The sequence below is a fragment of the Suncus etruscus genome, chromosome 14 (assembly GCF_024139225.1).
Source record: "Suncus etruscus isolate mSunEtr1 chromosome 14, mSunEtr1.pri.cur, whole genome shotgun sequence".
NCBI classification, from domain to species: domain Eukaryota; kingdom Metazoa; phylum Chordata; class Mammalia; order Eulipotyphla; family Soricidae; genus Suncus; species Suncus etruscus.
In genome coordinates this window covers 16,124,424-16,143,221 of record NC_064861.1, presented here as the reverse complement: position 1 = coordinate 16,143,221, position 18,798 = coordinate 16,124,424, and the positions used below count along the sequence as shown (strand labels likewise).

General features: G+C 37.1%; 1 protein-coding gene across 1 annotated transcript in view; it reads left to right on the top strand.

Annotated features, from left to right (window-relative positions):
- Nucleotides 1–18,484, top strand: part of NDNF (neuron derived neurotrophic factor) — a 46,789-nt gene extending 28,305 nt beyond the window's left edge. The window contains exons 2-4 of the mRNA XM_049786911.1: nt 9,088–9,276; nt 13,349–13,473; nt 16,461–18,484. Of these exons, the coding sequence (XP_049642868.1) occupies nt 9,089–9,276; nt 13,349–13,473; nt 16,461–17,854 (1,707 nt within the window). The 5' untranslated portion in view covers nt 9,088 and the 3' untranslated portion in view covers nt 17,855–18,484. The remainder of the gene's footprint in view (nt 1–9,087; nt 9,277–13,348; nt 13,474–16,460) is intronic.
- Nucleotides 18,485–18,798: the final 314 nt, after the last annotated feature.

Below are 18,798 nucleotides of genomic sequence, written 5' to 3'. Positions count from 1 at the left end.
TACTCAAAGCAAATCTTATGATGTTGGGGTTCAACTGCATTAGCTATGTGCAAGAAAAACACTCTACCTGCTGTACTATCTCTCCAGCCCAGTGATTAATTTGTTTAACTACTTTATATAGCTGATTGACATAAAAATTTCTGTGGTTTAAAGGGTTTGCAAGTAGAAAATGTTAAGCACTTGCCTTGCCTGTATCTGGTCCATGTTCAATCTCCAGGATTTCCTATGTTCCACTAGGAACAATCCCAAAGTACAGAACCAAAAATGAGTTCTGAGCACAGTCAGGTGTTACCCAAAAATCAAAACCAAACAAGCAAACAAAAGTATGTTTGATCTATTTAATTCCTTGGGGAAATTGAGGTCTGAGGACAAAGTAATGAGTCATAGTACAACCCTTGCACACAGTACATATCCTAGCATTTAGCTAGGAATAAGCCCTGAACATTGCCACTCCCACTCCTCTCAGGCTCCATCCCTGGCCCACCCACTAAACAAAGAAAAAAACAAAAAGAACCATTGAGGTCTGGAGTTGTCTCCAGATAATATATCTAGTTAAGATAACGTATCTAGTTAAGAGCTAAAACTAAGAACTACTTTCTTAGTTCTTATTCAATTTTTTTCCCAATGGCAATATAATTAAGAAGTAAGGATAAGAAATAAAAACTTTTTGTTGGTGCCAAGGAGATGGCTCAAAAAAACTAAACACATGTTATGCATGCAGGAGGGCCTCTTTAAATTTCTATAGCATCCGCCAAACCCTCAACCACAGCACTAGGAGTTGGCCTTGTTGTACTGGTTATGCTGTGCTTCCTCAAAAATGCAAAACCAACCAAATGAAAAAACTTTTTGTGATAAATTACTCTGGATTCTATTAGGAGATATGCATATGAAAGACTAAAAGTTTAGACTCTGCGGTCAGTTCTACCTTGATTTCTAACCATTTTTTTGTTTCTATAAAAAGAGGCTTATTCTTTTGGTGCTGTTTTAGTTGGTGGGAGAAGTACACCCAGCTGTGCTTAGGACTTACTCCTGGCTCTGTGCTTAAGGATTATTCTTAGAGGATTCAGGGGACTACTACTGAGATTGAACCTGAAAGATTTACTTTTAATAAAAATAGTTCTGAATCCCACTATTATAAGGACTCAATATAGTGATGCATCAGTTAAATTAATGAATTTAAAATTAACACCCTATTTTGCATACACTCATAATCACTGTAGCTGCATTATTTGAAAAACTACAGAATACATGCTCTTCACCATCTTCCCTATCAAAAAAGACATGGAGAAAGAAGTTAAATAAATCTCTTGAAGAAGGCCACTGTAGAGAAACCATTCCTTACCATTCTTAAGAAAGAACAGCTTATTACTGTCACTCAAATTAAAAATTTAAGTCATGATGTTTTAAGTAGAGTTGACCCCATCACTATAGTCATGACTCCTTGAAATAGAGTTGGTTTTACCCACTTCAAATTATGGCAAATATTTGAATTTGATTAACTAACTTTTTAATGTACTTAACTACACTACATTCTCTCATGCTTTAGTTCTCTGATATATGTTGTCAATAAGACAAGGGGAAACAACTCTACCTAGTCTTTTAAATGAGAAAAATAATACCCTATGCTTGAGGAAGCAGGTTTTTCATTGGTCCTTGTCAGAAAGAGAGCTTGCCCTCTTAATGCTTCCAGTATCATTGACCACCCCACCCCACAGCACACAATGGACAGAAGTATCAATAATCGTTGGATGGAAGGCAGTAGTATATGGTAAAACATCACTCATTAAAAAAGATTTATGGGGGCCGGGCGGTGGCGCTAGAGGTAAGGTGCCTGCCTTGCCTGTGCTAGCCTTGGACGGACCGCGGTTCGATCCCCCGGTGTCCCATATGGTCCCCCAAGCCAGGAGCAACTTCTGAGCGTATAGCCAGGAGTAACCCCTGAGCGTCACCGGGTGTGGCCCAAAAACAAAAACAAAACAAAAAAGATTTATGGCCCAATTTCTCAGCAGTCTTGCTTGATCTGTAAATGGGAATCCCACTGTTACTTTCTAATGTGATATAACCTTACTTATAAGTATTGTAGAGGAAACTGCTCATCTAGAGTAGCATTCTTCAATTTCTTTTACAGAGTGGACCAGTGGGAGTGGAGTGATAGCACAGTGGGTAGGGCATTTATGTTGCATTTGGCCAATGATCCCCAGCATCCCATATTGCTCCCCAAGCCTGCCAGTAGTGATTTCTGAGCACAAAGCCAGGAGTAACGCCCGAGTGCTGCTGGGTGTGGCCTCAAATCAAAACAAAACAAACAGCCTCTCTCTTAGATATTGGATCATCATCTGGCCATTAAAACCAAGGTGGTAGACCTTGGTTTTAAACATGTCTACCACTGTTTATGGATCAGTGGCCAAAGACATGTGATCTACATAATATCTTAGCTTTTGTTTTAAATAAATATTTTATTATTTTTTAAAATATTCTCTTTATTTTTCTAGTTAGGATTCAGTCATAAAAAGAACACACCCTTCACCAGTGCAGCATTCTCATTACCAATGTCCCCAATCTCCAACACACACACCTGTATTTGAGACAGGCATTCTACTTTCACTCATTAACATTCTCATCATAGTTGACAGTGTAGTTATTTCTCTAATTGTACTCACCACTCTCTGTAGTGAGTTACAGAACCACAAGGTGGTCCTTCCAGCCCTCAACTCTATTGTCTCTGGGCATTATTACAATAATGCCCTTTATTTTTCTTAAAACCCATAGATGATTGAGAATATTCTGTATTATCTCTCTCCCTCTGAATTATTTCATTCAGCATAATAGATTCCATGTACATCCATGTATAGGAAGATTTTATGACTTCATCTCTCCTGATAGCCGCATAATATTCCATTGTGTATATGTAGCAAAGTTTCTTTAGCCTTTCATATGTTGAAGAGCATCTGGGTTGTTTCCAGAGTCAGGCTATTAAAATTAATGCTGCAATTAATATAGGTGTGAGGAAGGGATTTTTGAATTGTATTTTTGTGTTCCTAGGGTATATCCTAGGGGTATATCCTTAGGAGTGGTATAACATATGAGAGCTCAATTTCCAGATTTTTGAGGAATCTTCACATTGTTTTCCATAAAGACTGAACTAGATGGCATTCTCACCAGCAGTGAATGAGATTTTTCTTCTCTCCACATCCACCAGCATTGATTGTTCTACTTTGTGATATGCGCCAGTTTCTGTGGCATAAGATAGTACCTCATTGTTGTTTTAATTTGCATCTCCCTGATGATTAGTAATGTGGAGCATTTTTTCATGTACCTTTGGTCATTTGTATTTCTTCTTTGAGGAAATATCTGTTCATTTCTTCTCCCCATTTTTTGATGGGGTTAGATGTTTTTTTCTTGTTAAGTTCTGTCAGTACCTTGTATATTTTTGAGATAAGCCCCTTATCTGATGGGTATTGAGTAAATAGTAAATCTTGCCTAATTGCTATAGCAAGAACTTCCAGCACTATATTGAATAGGAGTGGTGAGAGAGGGCAGCTTTATCTTTTAGAGAAAAGGCTTTTAGTTTATCTCCATTGAGAGTAATATTTGCCATTGGCTTGTGGTATATGGCCTTAACTATATTGAGAAAAGTTCCTTCCATTCCTATTTCGATGATAGTTTCTGTAAAGAAAGGTGTTGGATCTCACTGAATGCTTTCTCTGCATCTATTGATAAATCATATTATTTTTATTTTTGTTCATATGGTGTATTATGTTGATTGCTTTACGTATGTTAAACCATCCTTGCGCATTCCTGGAATGAAACCTACTTGGTCACAATGTATGACCTTTTTTTTTATTTTGGGCCACAACCAGTGAAACTCGGGGGTTACTCCTGGCTATGCATTCAGAAATCGCTCCTGGCTTGGAGTTCATATGGGCAGCTGGGAGATCAAACTGCAGTCTGACCTAGGCTAGTGTGGGCAAGGCAGACACCTTACTACTTGCACCACCACTCGGGCCCTGTGTATTATCTTCTTATGAGGCATTGGATCCTATCTGGCAGAATTTTGTTGAGGATCTTTGCATCTATGTTCATGACAGATATTGGTCTGTAATTTTCTTTTTTTTTTTAACAGTATCTCTGTCTGATTTTGGTATCAAGATGATGTTAGCTTCATAAAAACTATTTGGAAAAATTGATTCTTCAATTTCATGAAAGAGTCTGAAAAGGATTGGTAGTAGTTCCTCTTGAAAAATTTAAAAGAATTTGTTAATGAATCCATCTGGGCCTGGGCTTTTGTTTTTGTAAAGACTTCTGATTACCGTTTTAATTTCCTCAGTAGTGATGGGTCTGTTTTGATAAGCTAGATCATTCTGTTTTAACCATGGAAGATTATGAGTCCAAGAACTATTCATTTCTTCTAGATTCTTATGTTTCGTGGCATAGAGTTTCTCAAAGTAGTCTCTGATTACCCTTTGAATCCCTGCAGTATCTGTAGTGAACTCTCCCTTTTCATTTCTAATATGGTTTATTAAGTTTTTCTCTCTCTATTTCTTTGTGAGTTTTGCTAATGGTTTATCAATCTTGTTTATTTTTTCAAAGAACCAGCTTTTGCTTTTGTTTGTCTTTTGGATTATTTTATTGATTTCTACTTCACTGATTTCTGCTCTAATCTTTGTTATTTCATTCTGACAACCTAGTTTTGGTTCATTTTGTTGATCATTTTCTAATTGTATAAGCTGTGTCATTAAGCTTTTTATATAGGCCCCTTCTTCCTTTTGATGTGTGCTTGTAAAGCAATAAATTTTCCTCTAGTACTGCTTTGTCTGTGTCCCATAAATTTTGATAATTTGTGTCTTCATTGTCATTTGTATCCAGAATTATTTTGATTTCCTCTTTGATTTCATTCTGACCAACTGGTTGTTCAGTAGTTAGCTGTTTAATTTCCATGTGTTAAAGTTTTTCTTCTGTGCCCCTTTGTAGTTCACTTCTAATTTCAGTGCCTTGCGGTCTGAGAAGGTAGCCTGTACAGTTTCTTCCCTCTTGACTTTATGGAGATATGTTTTATGGGCCTGCATGTGCTCTTTCCTGGAAAATGGCCCAGGTTCATTGGAAAAGAATGTGTATCCACATTTAGTGCCCTATAATAAAGAATGCGTATCCACATTTAGTGCCCTATATCTATATCTACTAGCCACTTTCTTCCTTTCTTCCATTTCTCTTTTTAGAGCTATTATTTTCTTATTGGATTTCACCTTGGTTGACCTATTAATGGTTGACCTATTAATGGGGCAGTGTTGAGATCTCACACTATTATTGTGTTGCTATTGATATCTTCTTTCAGATTTGTCATTGTATTAAATACTTTGCTGGTTCCTCACTGGGTGCATATATGTTTACGAGTGTGATCTCTTCCTATTGTACATATTTTTGATTAGTTCAAAATGTCTCATAACTTTTTTGAGTGTAAAGTTTGTGTCATCTGATATTAATATCACCACTCCAAATTTTATAAGGCAGTTGTTTGCTTGGATGATTTTTCTCAAACCTTTGATTTTGATTCTTTAATTGCTCTGACTTTTCAGATTTGTTTCTTGTAGGCAGCAAAATGTTGGCTTCAACTTTTTTATCCATTTTGCTACTCTATGTCTCTTAACAGGCGCATTTAGTCCATTGATGTTGAGAGAGATAATTGTCATGGGATTTAGGGTCATCTTTGTATAAAATTTTGGTGTGTCTGTTGTTCTGTCTTGTCTTAAAGTAGATCTTGCAATTTTTCTTTCAAGGTTGGATTTGAATATGTTAAGTTTATGAGCTGTTGTTTATCTGTGAAGCTATGTATACTTCCTTGAAACTTAAAAGGTAGTCTTTCTGGGTGCAGTATTCTAGGCAAAGCATTCATATCATTGAGTTTTGTCACTATATCCTACCACTGCTTCTGACCTTGAGGGTTTCTTGTGACAGGTCTGCTGTAATTCTTAAGGATGCTCCTTTGAATGTAATTTTCCTTTTCGATCTTGCTGCTTTCAGTATTCTATCCCTATCTGTGGGGTTCTTCATTGTGACTAGGAAGATGTTTTGGGGTGCTTTTCTTCAGATCTCTTTTAGCTGGTACTCTTCAGGCATGCAGGATTTAGTTGCATGCATGACCACTTCCTCAGTGAGATGCAACAAGAAAGCTCCCTCCCTGCAGGCAGGCAAGCTGGGCTGTGCTGCAGCTTCATTTTGAGGACTGCACGTGAGCCCAGAGTTTTGTGGAGCTAAAGCCATGTGGCCAACTTGTACAACATGGGGAGTAGCCCACAGCTTACTTACATCTGGAAAACTTGGTGATGGAGTTGGAAAAAAAGAAAGAAAAGAAAAAGAACAGAAGCCAGCATAGCCCAACAGAAGATGATTTTTTTTCTTTTTTTCTTCTCTTTGAGAAGCTGATTTTTAAAACCTCCTGCATTTGAACTGTTTCAGGTTATCTCTTAACCCTAGTTGCATCATTGTTTTGCTGGTTTAAATGTGTTCCTAATTAATATTTCCAATTGCATAATGGTTTATAGTGTACTTTAATGTAGTAGCTTGTTTTCAAACTGTATTTTTTGCAGAAATGTTCTCGTAATTTTGTTTAGGGTAGTTTAATGAAAAGACCTAAGGATGTTCCAGTATAAGTGCTTGGTTAAGAAGCATTAAGAATTTTATGGGGTTGGCAAGGTGGCACTAGAGGTAAGATGTCTGCCTTGCAAGCGCTAGCCAAGGAATGACTAAGGTTCGATCCCCCGACATCCCATATGGTCCCCCCAAGCCAGGGGCAATTTCTGGGCACTTAGCCAGGAGTTCCCTGAGCATCAAACAGGTGTGGCCTGAAAAACCAAAAAAAAAAAAATAATAATTTTAAACTACAGGTGTATTTTTCAGAAAAGTTGTATTTATGGAAAAGGTTAATATTTTAATTATACTTAAACTTTATACTTTATACTTGGGAAATATTAGGTTCCCCACCTTTGGTGGAAGTCAGGATAAGAAAAGCTTTGTAATCTTGTCTCATTTTTTTAAACAAAGAACTGGGAGATGTTACATTTCCCCAAACTTCCTGCCTATCTCACCTGGAAAGGGAAACCCTCCACAGCTGGGAGGGATATGTGGTTGATCATTTAAAGGGTTGCCTGAAGGGTAGAAGAAGAGGTAGAGAGAGATCAGAGACAGCATGGATGCAGAAGAGCAAGTAAGAGGCTGTTCAGCTTAGAAGCCATATGAAATATGCTCATGGTGGTTAAGGTCTTAATAAAGCTGGATGTCTCCTAAAACTTCAACTGATTGCTGTGGATCATTTCCTCACCTTTATCCTGAGCCTACAAACCTGTCAGAGCCAAGAAAGGTCTCATCCATCCATCCATCCACCCACTTCATGCACTGCCAGAACTTTATAATTAATATTTAATACAGCACTGCATCTCATATTCCAGCTCATTAATTCTGTTTTCAGCTGCTGTTACAATGTTGGAGAGGCTTTCTATTGAGGTTTCATTGCATCTACCAAGTTTTTCAGTCCTGTTATTTCAGTTTGCAGTTTTTTGATTTCTATCTTCATGGTTTGTTCAGCTCAATCTATGCTTTCTTTGAGTTCTATGAACATCTTCCATATTTCAACTCTAAACTCCTTATCTTAGAAGTTAACTAAGTGGTTGCTACATTTTGGGTCATCAGAGCTGCCATCTTCATTCTCCATGCATGATATTATCCTGCATTGTTTCCCCATGGACACTCTTGTAGTATGGATTTTACTATGTGCCATGGTAGGGTTCATAGGCTAGAGGAGGCACACAGTCACAAAGTGAAGCAGAGCTGCGGCATTCCTCTGGCTTCGCCCTTCGTGGGTGGAGTCAGCCTACCTTGTGCAGAGCCCGGAAGAAATTATGTCCAATGTAACTTTTCTTGGCTTGTGCTGGGCTCTGAAGAGATTATGTTTGCTGGGCCTTTCTTGACTGCCTCATGCAGAAAAGCCGGAAACCAGGCAAGGAGCAAAGCAGCAGCCTTTTACGTTTTTTTTGTGCCCAAACACACAGCAGGAATAAGACTCCACCATTTATGGGCAGAGTCTGCCTACCTTGTGCAGAGCCCTGAAGAAATTATGTCTGCTGGATCCTTTCTTGGCTTGTGGTAGACCCTGAAGAGATTATGTCTGCTGGTGCTTTTCTTGGTTGCCTCATGCAGAAAAGCAGAAAACCAGGCACTTTTTATATAAGCCTAGCTTCTTTCTTTCTTTCTTTTCTTTTCTTTTCTTTTTTTTTTTTTTTTTTTTTTTGAGAGGGGGCACATCCATTGATGCTCAGGAGTTACTCTTGGCTATATGCTCAGAAATCACTCCTGGCTTGGAGGACCATGTAGAATGCAGGGTGATTGAACCATGGTCCATGCTGGTCAGCCATGTGCAAGGCAAATACCCTACTGCTGCACAATTGGCCCCAGCCTAGATTCTTGAACTGTGGATCTTATCACTAAATGGGGGGTCATAAGAACTTAAATTTATGGTTTATTATCAATAAATGCTTATTTTGTGCTTATTTTATTTAATTATTTATATAGTTATTTAATGTCTTAGGTGAACAGGATTGTAAGCAGGAAATTTTCAGAAGTTCCTCTCTAGTAATTAGACATTAGTGACTTGATTTTTTTAAGTTGTGTGTCAACTGCTTAACTTCTGAGGGCATGAAACTTTGTAATTTTTAAAAATTTATGTTTATGGAACAATATTATAAAATATAATAGATTTTATGTGCAATCTTTAGTTGAATTTTTAAGCATAATAGCAAATAATTGTGCTGATAGGCTTTTGACTATCATTTTTTGTCTTTATGTATCTACAATACAGGATTCTTAATAAGAAGTTGAGATTCTTTCTTTCTGGATGCTCCAAAGGGAAAAATGCACCCAGTTCTTTTGTTTCAAGATCTCTATGACATTTGTAATTGCCATAAGGTCATTTTCAATTACTAGAAATAGTTTAAAGGAAAGAGAATTAAAAGTTGCCTACAATGTTACCCATTAGAAAATTTGTGGCTTATCCAAGTGTCTGACTACAGAACTAACCTAAGCAATTACTCATTCCAGGATGGTGGCCCTTCATTGGTGTCTGCTATGGCTACTCTTACCAATTAGCTCAAGGACCCAGAAGTTACCCACGAGAGATGAAGAACTTTTTCAGATGCAAATCCGGGACAAAACATTTTTTCATGATTCATCAGTAATTCCAGATGGAGCTGAAATTAGTAGCTACCTTTTTAGAGATACTCCAAAAAGGTATTTCTTCTATACTGTTTTCTTTATCAGCAAACTCACAAAATATGTCTCTAAAATGAAAGTCATCTTTTAGACTCATTTTAGATAACTTGCATTAAACCTCCACTTCATATTATGTAACATTAGAAAGAGATAGCAATTGGGCCCGGAGAGATAGCTCAGCGGTGTTTGCCTTGCAAGCAGCCGATCCAGGACCAAAGGTGGTTGGTTCGAATCTCGGTGTCCCATATGGTCTCCCGTGCCTGCCAGGAGCTATTTCTGAGCAAACAGCCAGGAGTAACCTCTGAGCATCGCCGGGTGTGGCCCAAAAACCAAAAAAAAAAAAAAAACAAAAAAAAAACAGAAAACAAAAGCAAACAAAAAAAAAGAAAGAGATAGCAATTGTAAGTATTGTTAGATAAATGAGATAGATAGATAAGATAGAACAGTAAAAATGATATTATATTTTAGGGTTCTATTTATTGACTTAATAGTTCATTAATACAAAAGATGTTTATCAAGCACCTATTTATCAGAATTATGTTCTAATTGATGGTAATAAAATTATATAAAAATTCACTAAGTGGGGGCCGGCGAGGTGGCACTAGAGGTAAGGTGTATGCCTTGCTAGCACTAGCCAAGGAAGGACTGCGGTTCAATCCCCCAGTGTCTCATATGGTCCCCCAAGCCAGGGCAATTTCTGAGCGCTTTGCCAAAAGTATCAAAATGGGTGTGGCCCGAAAAAACGAAACAAAAAAAAATTCACTAAGCAATTAGTCTTTTGTGGGAAAATGACATTAATCAAAAACTGCTACAGATATACCTTTACAAATTTATATTAGTGCCCAAAGTAAACAGTGTAGGGAACTCTGGGAATGTATGAGAAAATAAAATTCGGAATTAAGTGTCAGACCCAGAGAGATAATACAGGAGTTAAAGTGCTTGACTTCCTTGTAGCCAACTCTGGTTCTACCCCTGGCACCACATATAGTCCTCCAAAAACAGCCATGAATAGCTTTTGAGTACAGCCAAGATAGGCCTAAAATCAAAGCCCACATAAAAGAGAATCTGGTTTGTTGGATGTGCCCTCTCAAAAAAAATGAATAAAAATTGTTTTGTCCTCCAAACCTCCATCAATGAAGATGGAAAAATAAAAAGGTAAAGAGACTTACAGGTACCAGCTTGATAAATATGTTGAAGAAAAATGAAGAGGACAAAATCCTGGCAGGCAGGAGACATTATGCATCTGGTTAGAGGGGTCTATAGCAAGATGGCACATGAACAAAAGATAAAGAAGTGATTAAAAAGAAAACCTGAGCTGACTGTCTCAGGTACAGGAATATCAAGTACAAAGGCCCCGAATATAGCATTTTATACTTATTTCAAAGACAATAAAGAGCTATACAAAGGAGGAGAGAGTGTGCTAAGAAAGCAGTGAAGAGATTAACTGGGAATCCAGATCAATGTAAGGTATGTGACTTTTTTCTGAGTTTTTTGAGGGCTTCGAATAATGAGGCGATAGGTGAGTCAGAGGGTCACTGCAATGCGCAGGCTTGAAGTTAAGGTGGCTTGAATGAAGTGCAAACAGGCAAAGTGGAATCAACTGATGAATTCTCAATGGGATTTCAAAGTTAGTGAAACATGTCTGCCAATTTAGTTTTTGCAGAGTTGAAGAGGACAAAGGAACTGTGACTATGCTTGTTCTGAGAGGTCAGAGCTATCATTTACTGAGAAGGGTTGATTTAGAAAAATCCTATCCAGGAGAGAAAAAAATCAAGACGTTGGATGAAATGTCTTAAGTTTGAAAATTTCCATCATATCTTAGTAATATGGCAAGCATATAGTTGTATGTAGAATTTCAGATTGACAGTTTATATTTGGGAATTTCCATATGTCAGCAGTTAAATCTGTGAGTTTGGTGGAGATGGAGTCACTAATAAACAAGAGATACTAAGCAGATACAGGAGGTAAACTTTGCTCTTTTCTGCCATAGAACCATTCAACTACTCTGGGCTTGATAGAATTGAAACCACCATTTGCTCTTTTACAAAATTATAAACTTGAAGGATAATTCAATAAAATCATCTGAGTTTTTTCTAATAAGACTATATGACTTTGCTCTAGTTAAGCAGTACTTATGTTCTTTAAAGAAATTTTTTGGGGGGCTGGAGAGATAGCAGGGAGGTAAGGCGTTTGCCTTTCCTGCAGAAGGTCATTGGTTCGAATCCTGGCATCCCATATGGTCCTCTGAGCCTGCCAGGAGCGATTTCTGAGTGTGGAGCCAGGAGTAACCCCTGAACACTGCTGGGTGTGACCCAAAAAAACAAAAACAAAAAAAAATTTTTTTTTTTGGATCTTTTGGGTCAGATCCAGCCGGCTCATGGCATATTCCTGGTTTTGTGTTCAAGGATAACTCCTATTGAGACTTGAAAAGCCATCTGGGGTGCTTGGATCAAAATCATGTTGACCATGTGCCAGGCAAGTGCCCAACCTGCTGCACAATCCCTCAAGCCTCTTAAAAATACTATGAGGAACCCAGGACATGACTCAACTGGGAAACACATGCCTTTCCATGCATGAAGCCCAGAGCTTGAGCCCCACCACACCACCACTCACAAATTATTAGGTTGTTAAGTTCATCAGGAAATATTGGTGTTATAAAAATGAAGGAGAAGTTTCTTTTTCTACCCATAATGATTTATACTTAATATTTTGCAAATGATAGTTACTTCTTTTTTTTTAATATAATTTTTATTTTGATCATAGTGGCTTACATATTGTTGACAATATTTTAGGTACATATTTACACAAAATCAGGGGGGCTTCCCATCCCCAAATTGTCCTCCCTAACCCTCCGTTTTTGTCCTACCTCCCATTTCCTCTTCCCTCCCCCTCAGGGCGGCTAGAATATATGGTCCCCTCTGTATCTAACCTACTACTTAGTAGTCTTGCATCAGTTTGGTCTTGCTGCCTCCCTTATTTCCCCCTGTAAGTGGGGGCAGGGCTAGCTAGTTCAAGTTACGTGGTTTTGCCTGAAAAAGAGAAAGTAAATACACTGGGGTAAGGGTCTAATACCCCGAAAATGGGTAGAATCCTTCTAGAGGTTCTCATCATCAATTTGGGAAGTGAATGAGAACAAGAAGGTGAAACACTCCACCAGTACCAAAAGAAGTGTCAAATATCCAGTGAGGACTCCGGTTATATCGATAGGCACCACAAAAAACAGATTAAAAATAATAATAGAAAAAAATAAGAAACAAAAACAAAAACAAAACAAAACAAAACAAAAAAAACACGCCGTGGTCTTGAAATAAGAAACATGGCGTAGCACAAAACGAAAGAAGAGAAAGGAAGAGAGAAAAAAAAATAAGAATAATTGGGGACAACAATGATAGTTACTTCTATTCAAACAGGAAAGATGCTTGCCTGGCCTTTCTCTTGATGTAACTTTAAACTGCTCGTTGCCTCCCAAGCACCACCAGAGGTCACTCTTGAGCACAGAGGCAGAAATAGCCCCTGAGCACCACCAGTATAGAGCCCACCTCTCCTTCTCCAAAACTGAATAAAAAATAGTGATATTTAAAAAAAATAGATAGTAATATTTATAATTAGATAATTTTTTTAATATTACTTTGCCATAGACCAGCATGCATTTTAGAATTTTATTGTTATGAAAACAATCTTTAGAAGTCACTGGTAACTAAGTCAGAATGCTCCAGGATAACTGACAAATTTATCAGTAAACTTTTAGGAAGCACCTCTGGGCCCCCATACTGGGAAATTCTTCTTTCTCATAATTTACTCTGCCAAATAACACCCATGAACAAGTTGTTGTTGACTCTTAATCAAAATATTTTTGATTGGCATCTTTTTATTTCACCCATTTCTAATGGTAAATCTGATTACAGAACCTTGTGCTCTTGGACTTGCACAGTTAATGCTAAAAGTTCAGTCAGTTTTTTCATACCTAATAACCCATTTCTTTGCCCTGTTGAGTGAACAAATTGTCAACCCAGTGGGTTTTTTCCCCCTTGTCTTCATCGTAAGTGTTCAAATGCATGACCTTGATCTGAACTGCTCCTCTTTTGCACAGGTACTTCTTTGTGGTTGAAGAAGACAATACTCCACTCTCAGTCACTGTGACCCCCTGTGATGCACCTTTGGAGTGGAAGCTGACTCTGCAGGAGCTTCCAGAGGAGGGGAGTGGGGAAGGCTCAGGTAAGCATCTGTAGATTTTTTCCAGCACTGTGAGTGCAAAGCCAAAAGGCTTAGGAAACAACCTTCTGTTAGTGAGAAAATTTAGCACAGTAGCATAGATAAAGCTACAGGTATGGGATGAAGATGAGGGAAAAGAGGGGGTGGAATCAGATGACTGTGACCTTGGTAAAATAAAAGATCAGAAGAGACAAGTATGAGAACTGAAGGAAGGGTGATAAGGGAGAAGTATGGATGAAGTGTGCATATTAGTCTGAGCTTTAGGATAACCTTTGGAAGCTTGTAATAGTTCTGATGCCTGCATCCTATTCTCCCATATATCTAATTTAATTGCTGGAGTTTATGGTCTGGACATTGGACCATGAAGTGTTCTTAACCTATGAAGCCAAGGTCAAGAATTTTTTTTCCGTTGGGAATAAAGTATAGAAACAAAGAGAAACAAAAATGGTAATTTAATTCTTCCTAGATAAGAAAAAAGTCAGTAGAAGGAATGGTTAAGCATTTAAAGATGATGGAACTAAGAGAAAAAATTGTGCATTCCTGTGTCCATGGAAGCATTATTTATAATAGCCATGAGTAGGAATAACCTAAATACTCATGGAAAGATGAATAAATGACATCTATGCAATAGAACACTACTCAACTATCAAAAAATTAAATCTCATCCTTTTCAACAACATGGACAAACCAAAAGGGAATTATCTTTAATACTACTGTATTAAGCAGATAAGACAAAAGCTACATGTTTTCACACATATGATCCATAAATAAATAAAATGCATGAACTAAATGAAACAAAACTTCTAGACTATTAGAAATGGAATTTGGTTGTTGGCAAAGGGTGAGGAGATGTTTAAAGCTATAATAAAAAAGGATTAATCAGATGATGAATGATTGGTTTATACTTTTAGTGACAAATATAGCATTCTATGTACAGATGTTTAGTGAAAGTAATATACAGCTAACAACTATGTAATACTGTAAACCAGTGTCACTTTATTAAAATTTTTCAATATTAAAAAAGAAAACACAGGGCCAGAGAGATAGTTTAATGTCCTGGGCACATGCTTTGCATGCCAAAGGCCTGGGTTTGATCCCCAATATAGTCTTCTTTATCATAACCATAAAGTAATACAAGCTCTTCTAGGTTTATATCCCCAATTAATTCATTTTAAAAACACACAGAACAAGAAAAGCAATAACAAAATATGAGGAGATGGGTTAGAAGCACTCAGGTGAGCCATGTGAGACCCTACAGTGATGTTATTCCCTTTCAAGTACAAACACATCTTAACTTATTGGTAAAACACTGAATGTGTTCCCAGCAGGACTGGTAGTGATATAGAGATATTGTAACTAGGAGCATACTGGTGCATTTGTGGAAGGATGAGATGAGATGGTGAAAATGAGTGTCTCATGGTTTGGCAACATGAATTCTACCTACTGGGTTCTCTATTTCTAATGAATAGCTGGAAAAGACTTGTTCCCTCTTTTACTACTCAGTATTGTACCAAGTCCTGAAAACTTGACTATGCATCATTACCCATTGAATATTTAGTAGTAACTGTAACCAAATATGAGAAACATTAATTTGGTTTTAATGTTTTTAGTGTACTATTTTAGAGCATGTATGCTATACACTAAAACTTAGGTACTTGTCTCTGTATGATATTCTATAGTTTAACTAGATTGTCCTAACCTGCAAACAAAATTGAAATTAATGTAATGCCTCACACACAATGCAAATTCCACTTATTGAAAGTTTATGCTAAAGAAACAATATAAATTTAATTAAGATGATTATAATTATATAAATTTAATGAATATAATTATAATTATATAATATATACAATATTACATATAGTTATAATATAGATCTCTGTTAAGAATATATAATATAAAAAAACGTGAAAAAAAAAGGGGCCAGCGTGGTGGCACTAGAGGTAAGGTGTCTGCCTTGCCAGCGCTAGCCTAGGACGGACCGCGGTTCGATCCCCCGGCGTCCCATATGGTCCCCCAAGCCAGGAGCGACTTCTGAGCGCATAGCCAGGAGGAACCCCTGAGCATTACTGGATATAAATATATAAAATTGTTATATAAAACAGTATAATATATTATATAGGTATATAATATAAAATGATATAATATAATATAGTAATATATAAATTAATATATAAATATATTATATGTAAAATATATAGACATATAATTACATATAATATACATGTTTATATATACAATGAAATATGCATAAAATTACAATTATATAATATAATTAATATAAATTAATTTATAAATATATATTTATATTTAATTTATAATTAAACAACTATAACATAAATAATATAAATCCTACAAAACATCATCTTAAAAGCCTTATTTAAAATGATCAAAATTGCTTTATAGAATTACTTTGATAATAAAATATTAAGTGAGTAAAGAAAAACAGTATTCAAAAATGGAGACTTGGCCAGTGAGGTGGTGTGAAGGTCTAGAGTGCATGTCCCATATGTAGAACCCCAATTTGAGTCTCCAAGTTTAATCTAATCCTTGACGCCAAATTGTATCCTGAGCACTGCCAGTTATAGCTCTGGTGGACCCAGCATCACAGAACTGTTAGACCTGAGCAGTTGGGGGAAACTCTTCCCCAAATAAAAAATAAATAATTTAAGTGTAGATTTGCTCAGAATATGCATGCAAAAAAATAAATAAATAAAAAGAACATGCATGCATGAGAAGAAAGTAAGTCACAGGAAAAAAATAAAAGGAATCATATTCATTATATGTAAATATGTAGGAGATAAAACTAGAAGGAAATAAGCTAAAAGTAAATAAAGAACTGTCTCTGGTTCAAAATGATTTTTAAAATAGGATTTTCTTTATTTTCAATTTTATTCCATTAGATTATTTTCATAATTAAAAAAAAAAAAGAATATCTCAAAAGCACAGCAGACTTTCTGATTTGTAGCCTGTATTTCTGTGTTTTTCAGGAGATCCAGAACCTCTGGAGCAGCAGAAGCAGCAGATCCTTAATGAGGAAGGCACAGAGCTGTTCTCCTACAAAGGCAACGATGTGGAATATTTTTTATCTTCCAGTTCTCCATCTGGTTTATACCAGTTAGAGCTTCTTTCAACAGAGAAAGACACACATTTTAAAGTCTATGCCACCACAACTCCGGAGTCTGATCAGCCCTACCCTGAATTACCTTATGACCCAAGAGTAGACGTGACCTCCCTGGGACGCACTACTGTCACGTTGGCCTGGAAACCAAGCCCCACGGCCTCTTTGCTAAAACAACCCATTCAGTATTGTGTGGTCATAAACAAGGAACATAATTTTAAAAGTCTTTGTGCAGTGGAAGCAAAACTGAGTGCCGATGATGCATTTATGCTGGCACCCAAACCTGGTCTAGATTTTAGCCCTTTTGACTTCACCCACTTTGGATTTCCTTCCGATAATCTGGGGAAAGATCGTAGCTTCCTCGCAAAGCCTCCTCCCAAATTGGGACGGCACATCTACTCCAGACCCAAGATGGACATTCAGAAAATCTGTATAGGAAACAAGAACCTCTTCACAGTCTCGGATCTGAAACCCGACACACAATATTACTTTGATGTCTTTGTGGCCAACACCAACACCAACATGAGTACTGCTTACGTGGGCACCTTTGCCAGGACCAAGGAAGAAGCGAAACAGAAGACTGTTGAGCTCAAAGATGGGAAGGTTACAGATGTCTTTATTAAAAGAAAAGGAGCAAAGTTTCTTCGGTTTGCACCAGTGTCCTCACATCAAAAGGCCACCTTCTTTATTCACTCTTGTCTGGACGCTATCCAGGTCCAGGTGAGAAGAGATGGGAAACTTCTTCTGTCTCAGAATGTAGAAGGCATTCGGCAGTTTCAGCTCAGAGGAAAACCAAAAGCTAAATATCTCATTCGACTGAAAGGAAACAAGAAAGGTGCCTCCATGTCGAAAATTCTGGCGACCACAAGGCCTAGTAAACAGTCCTTTCCTGCACTGCCCGAAGACACAAGAATCAAGGCCTTTGACAAGCTCCGTACCTGTTCCTCAGCCACTATAGCTTGGCTGGGCACTCGGGAAAGGAACAAGTTTTGCATCTACAAAAAGGAAGTGGATGATAAATACAATGAAGATCAAAAGAAAAGAGAACAAAACCAATGCCTGGGACCAGACACAAGAAAGAAATCAGAAAAGGTTCTCTGTAAATATTTCCACAGTCAAAACCTGCAAAAAGCAGTGACCACAGAAACAATAAAAGGTCTTCAGCCTGGAAAATCTTACCTGCTGGATGTTTATGTCATAGGACATGGGGGCCACTCTGTGAAGTATCAGAGTAAGGTTGTGAAAACCCGAAAGTTCTGCTAATCGGCTTGCGTCCAGAGGTATGACAGGACTCTACAATAGACATGAAATCACTCTAAGGACAAGCTAACTACTCCCACAGCTGAAAGAAGTTGTGACTTGTAATTGTGCCATGGAAAGAAGGATATCAACTTGTGAATATCAATGTTTATATAAGTCATTGTCGGAGGAGACCTGTTCTCATGTGCCCCAGTGGTACCTAGTGTATGTCGGATGCCCCTCAATGTTAAAGATAGACACATCTTGAAGGAACTCCCATTCCTTGCTTTGACCACTGCATGTACTGCTTCTAAATTATTTTATTTACTTAAACATTAAAAATATGCCATTCATTGCACACACCCTCAAATGCAAATCATTCTTCTCTAGAGATGCTAGAATATATATAAATTATTTTATAAAGTCTTGTTTTGTCAGTGTTTCTATGATTGTAAACTATTAAATTCTGTTCCTGTTAAAGCAAAGGTCTAATCCTAAGTATATTAAGTGGACTGTCTTCTAGTCAGTTATATTGCTATTGTAAATTCTTACCTGTTGAGTAAAATGTTTAAATACTGTATGTATCTCATGTACAAAATTGGCATACATTATACTCATGTACATAAAATTAAAGATATTAGATTATATACTGTTCATTTTGCCCAAGCAGTTCCCTTGGTTTATTTGGTTTCTCTTCTTGTCTCCAAACTGCACCTTATATAATTTGGCATCAGAATTGATACTCTTAAAAAAGGCATACTGTAACTCTCATGCTACTGTGGTATTAGAGATGGTTATTACAATTACTATTTTGACATTGAAGAGAAGGTAGCACTTTTTTTGTGTGTATTAAGGAAACTCCCAGGGATTTAGAATAGGACAAACCAAGCACTGTTGCATGATAAATATTCTACATATAGTACTTAACAGCATACTATCTATTCTATATTTAAAATGTGAATTTGTTT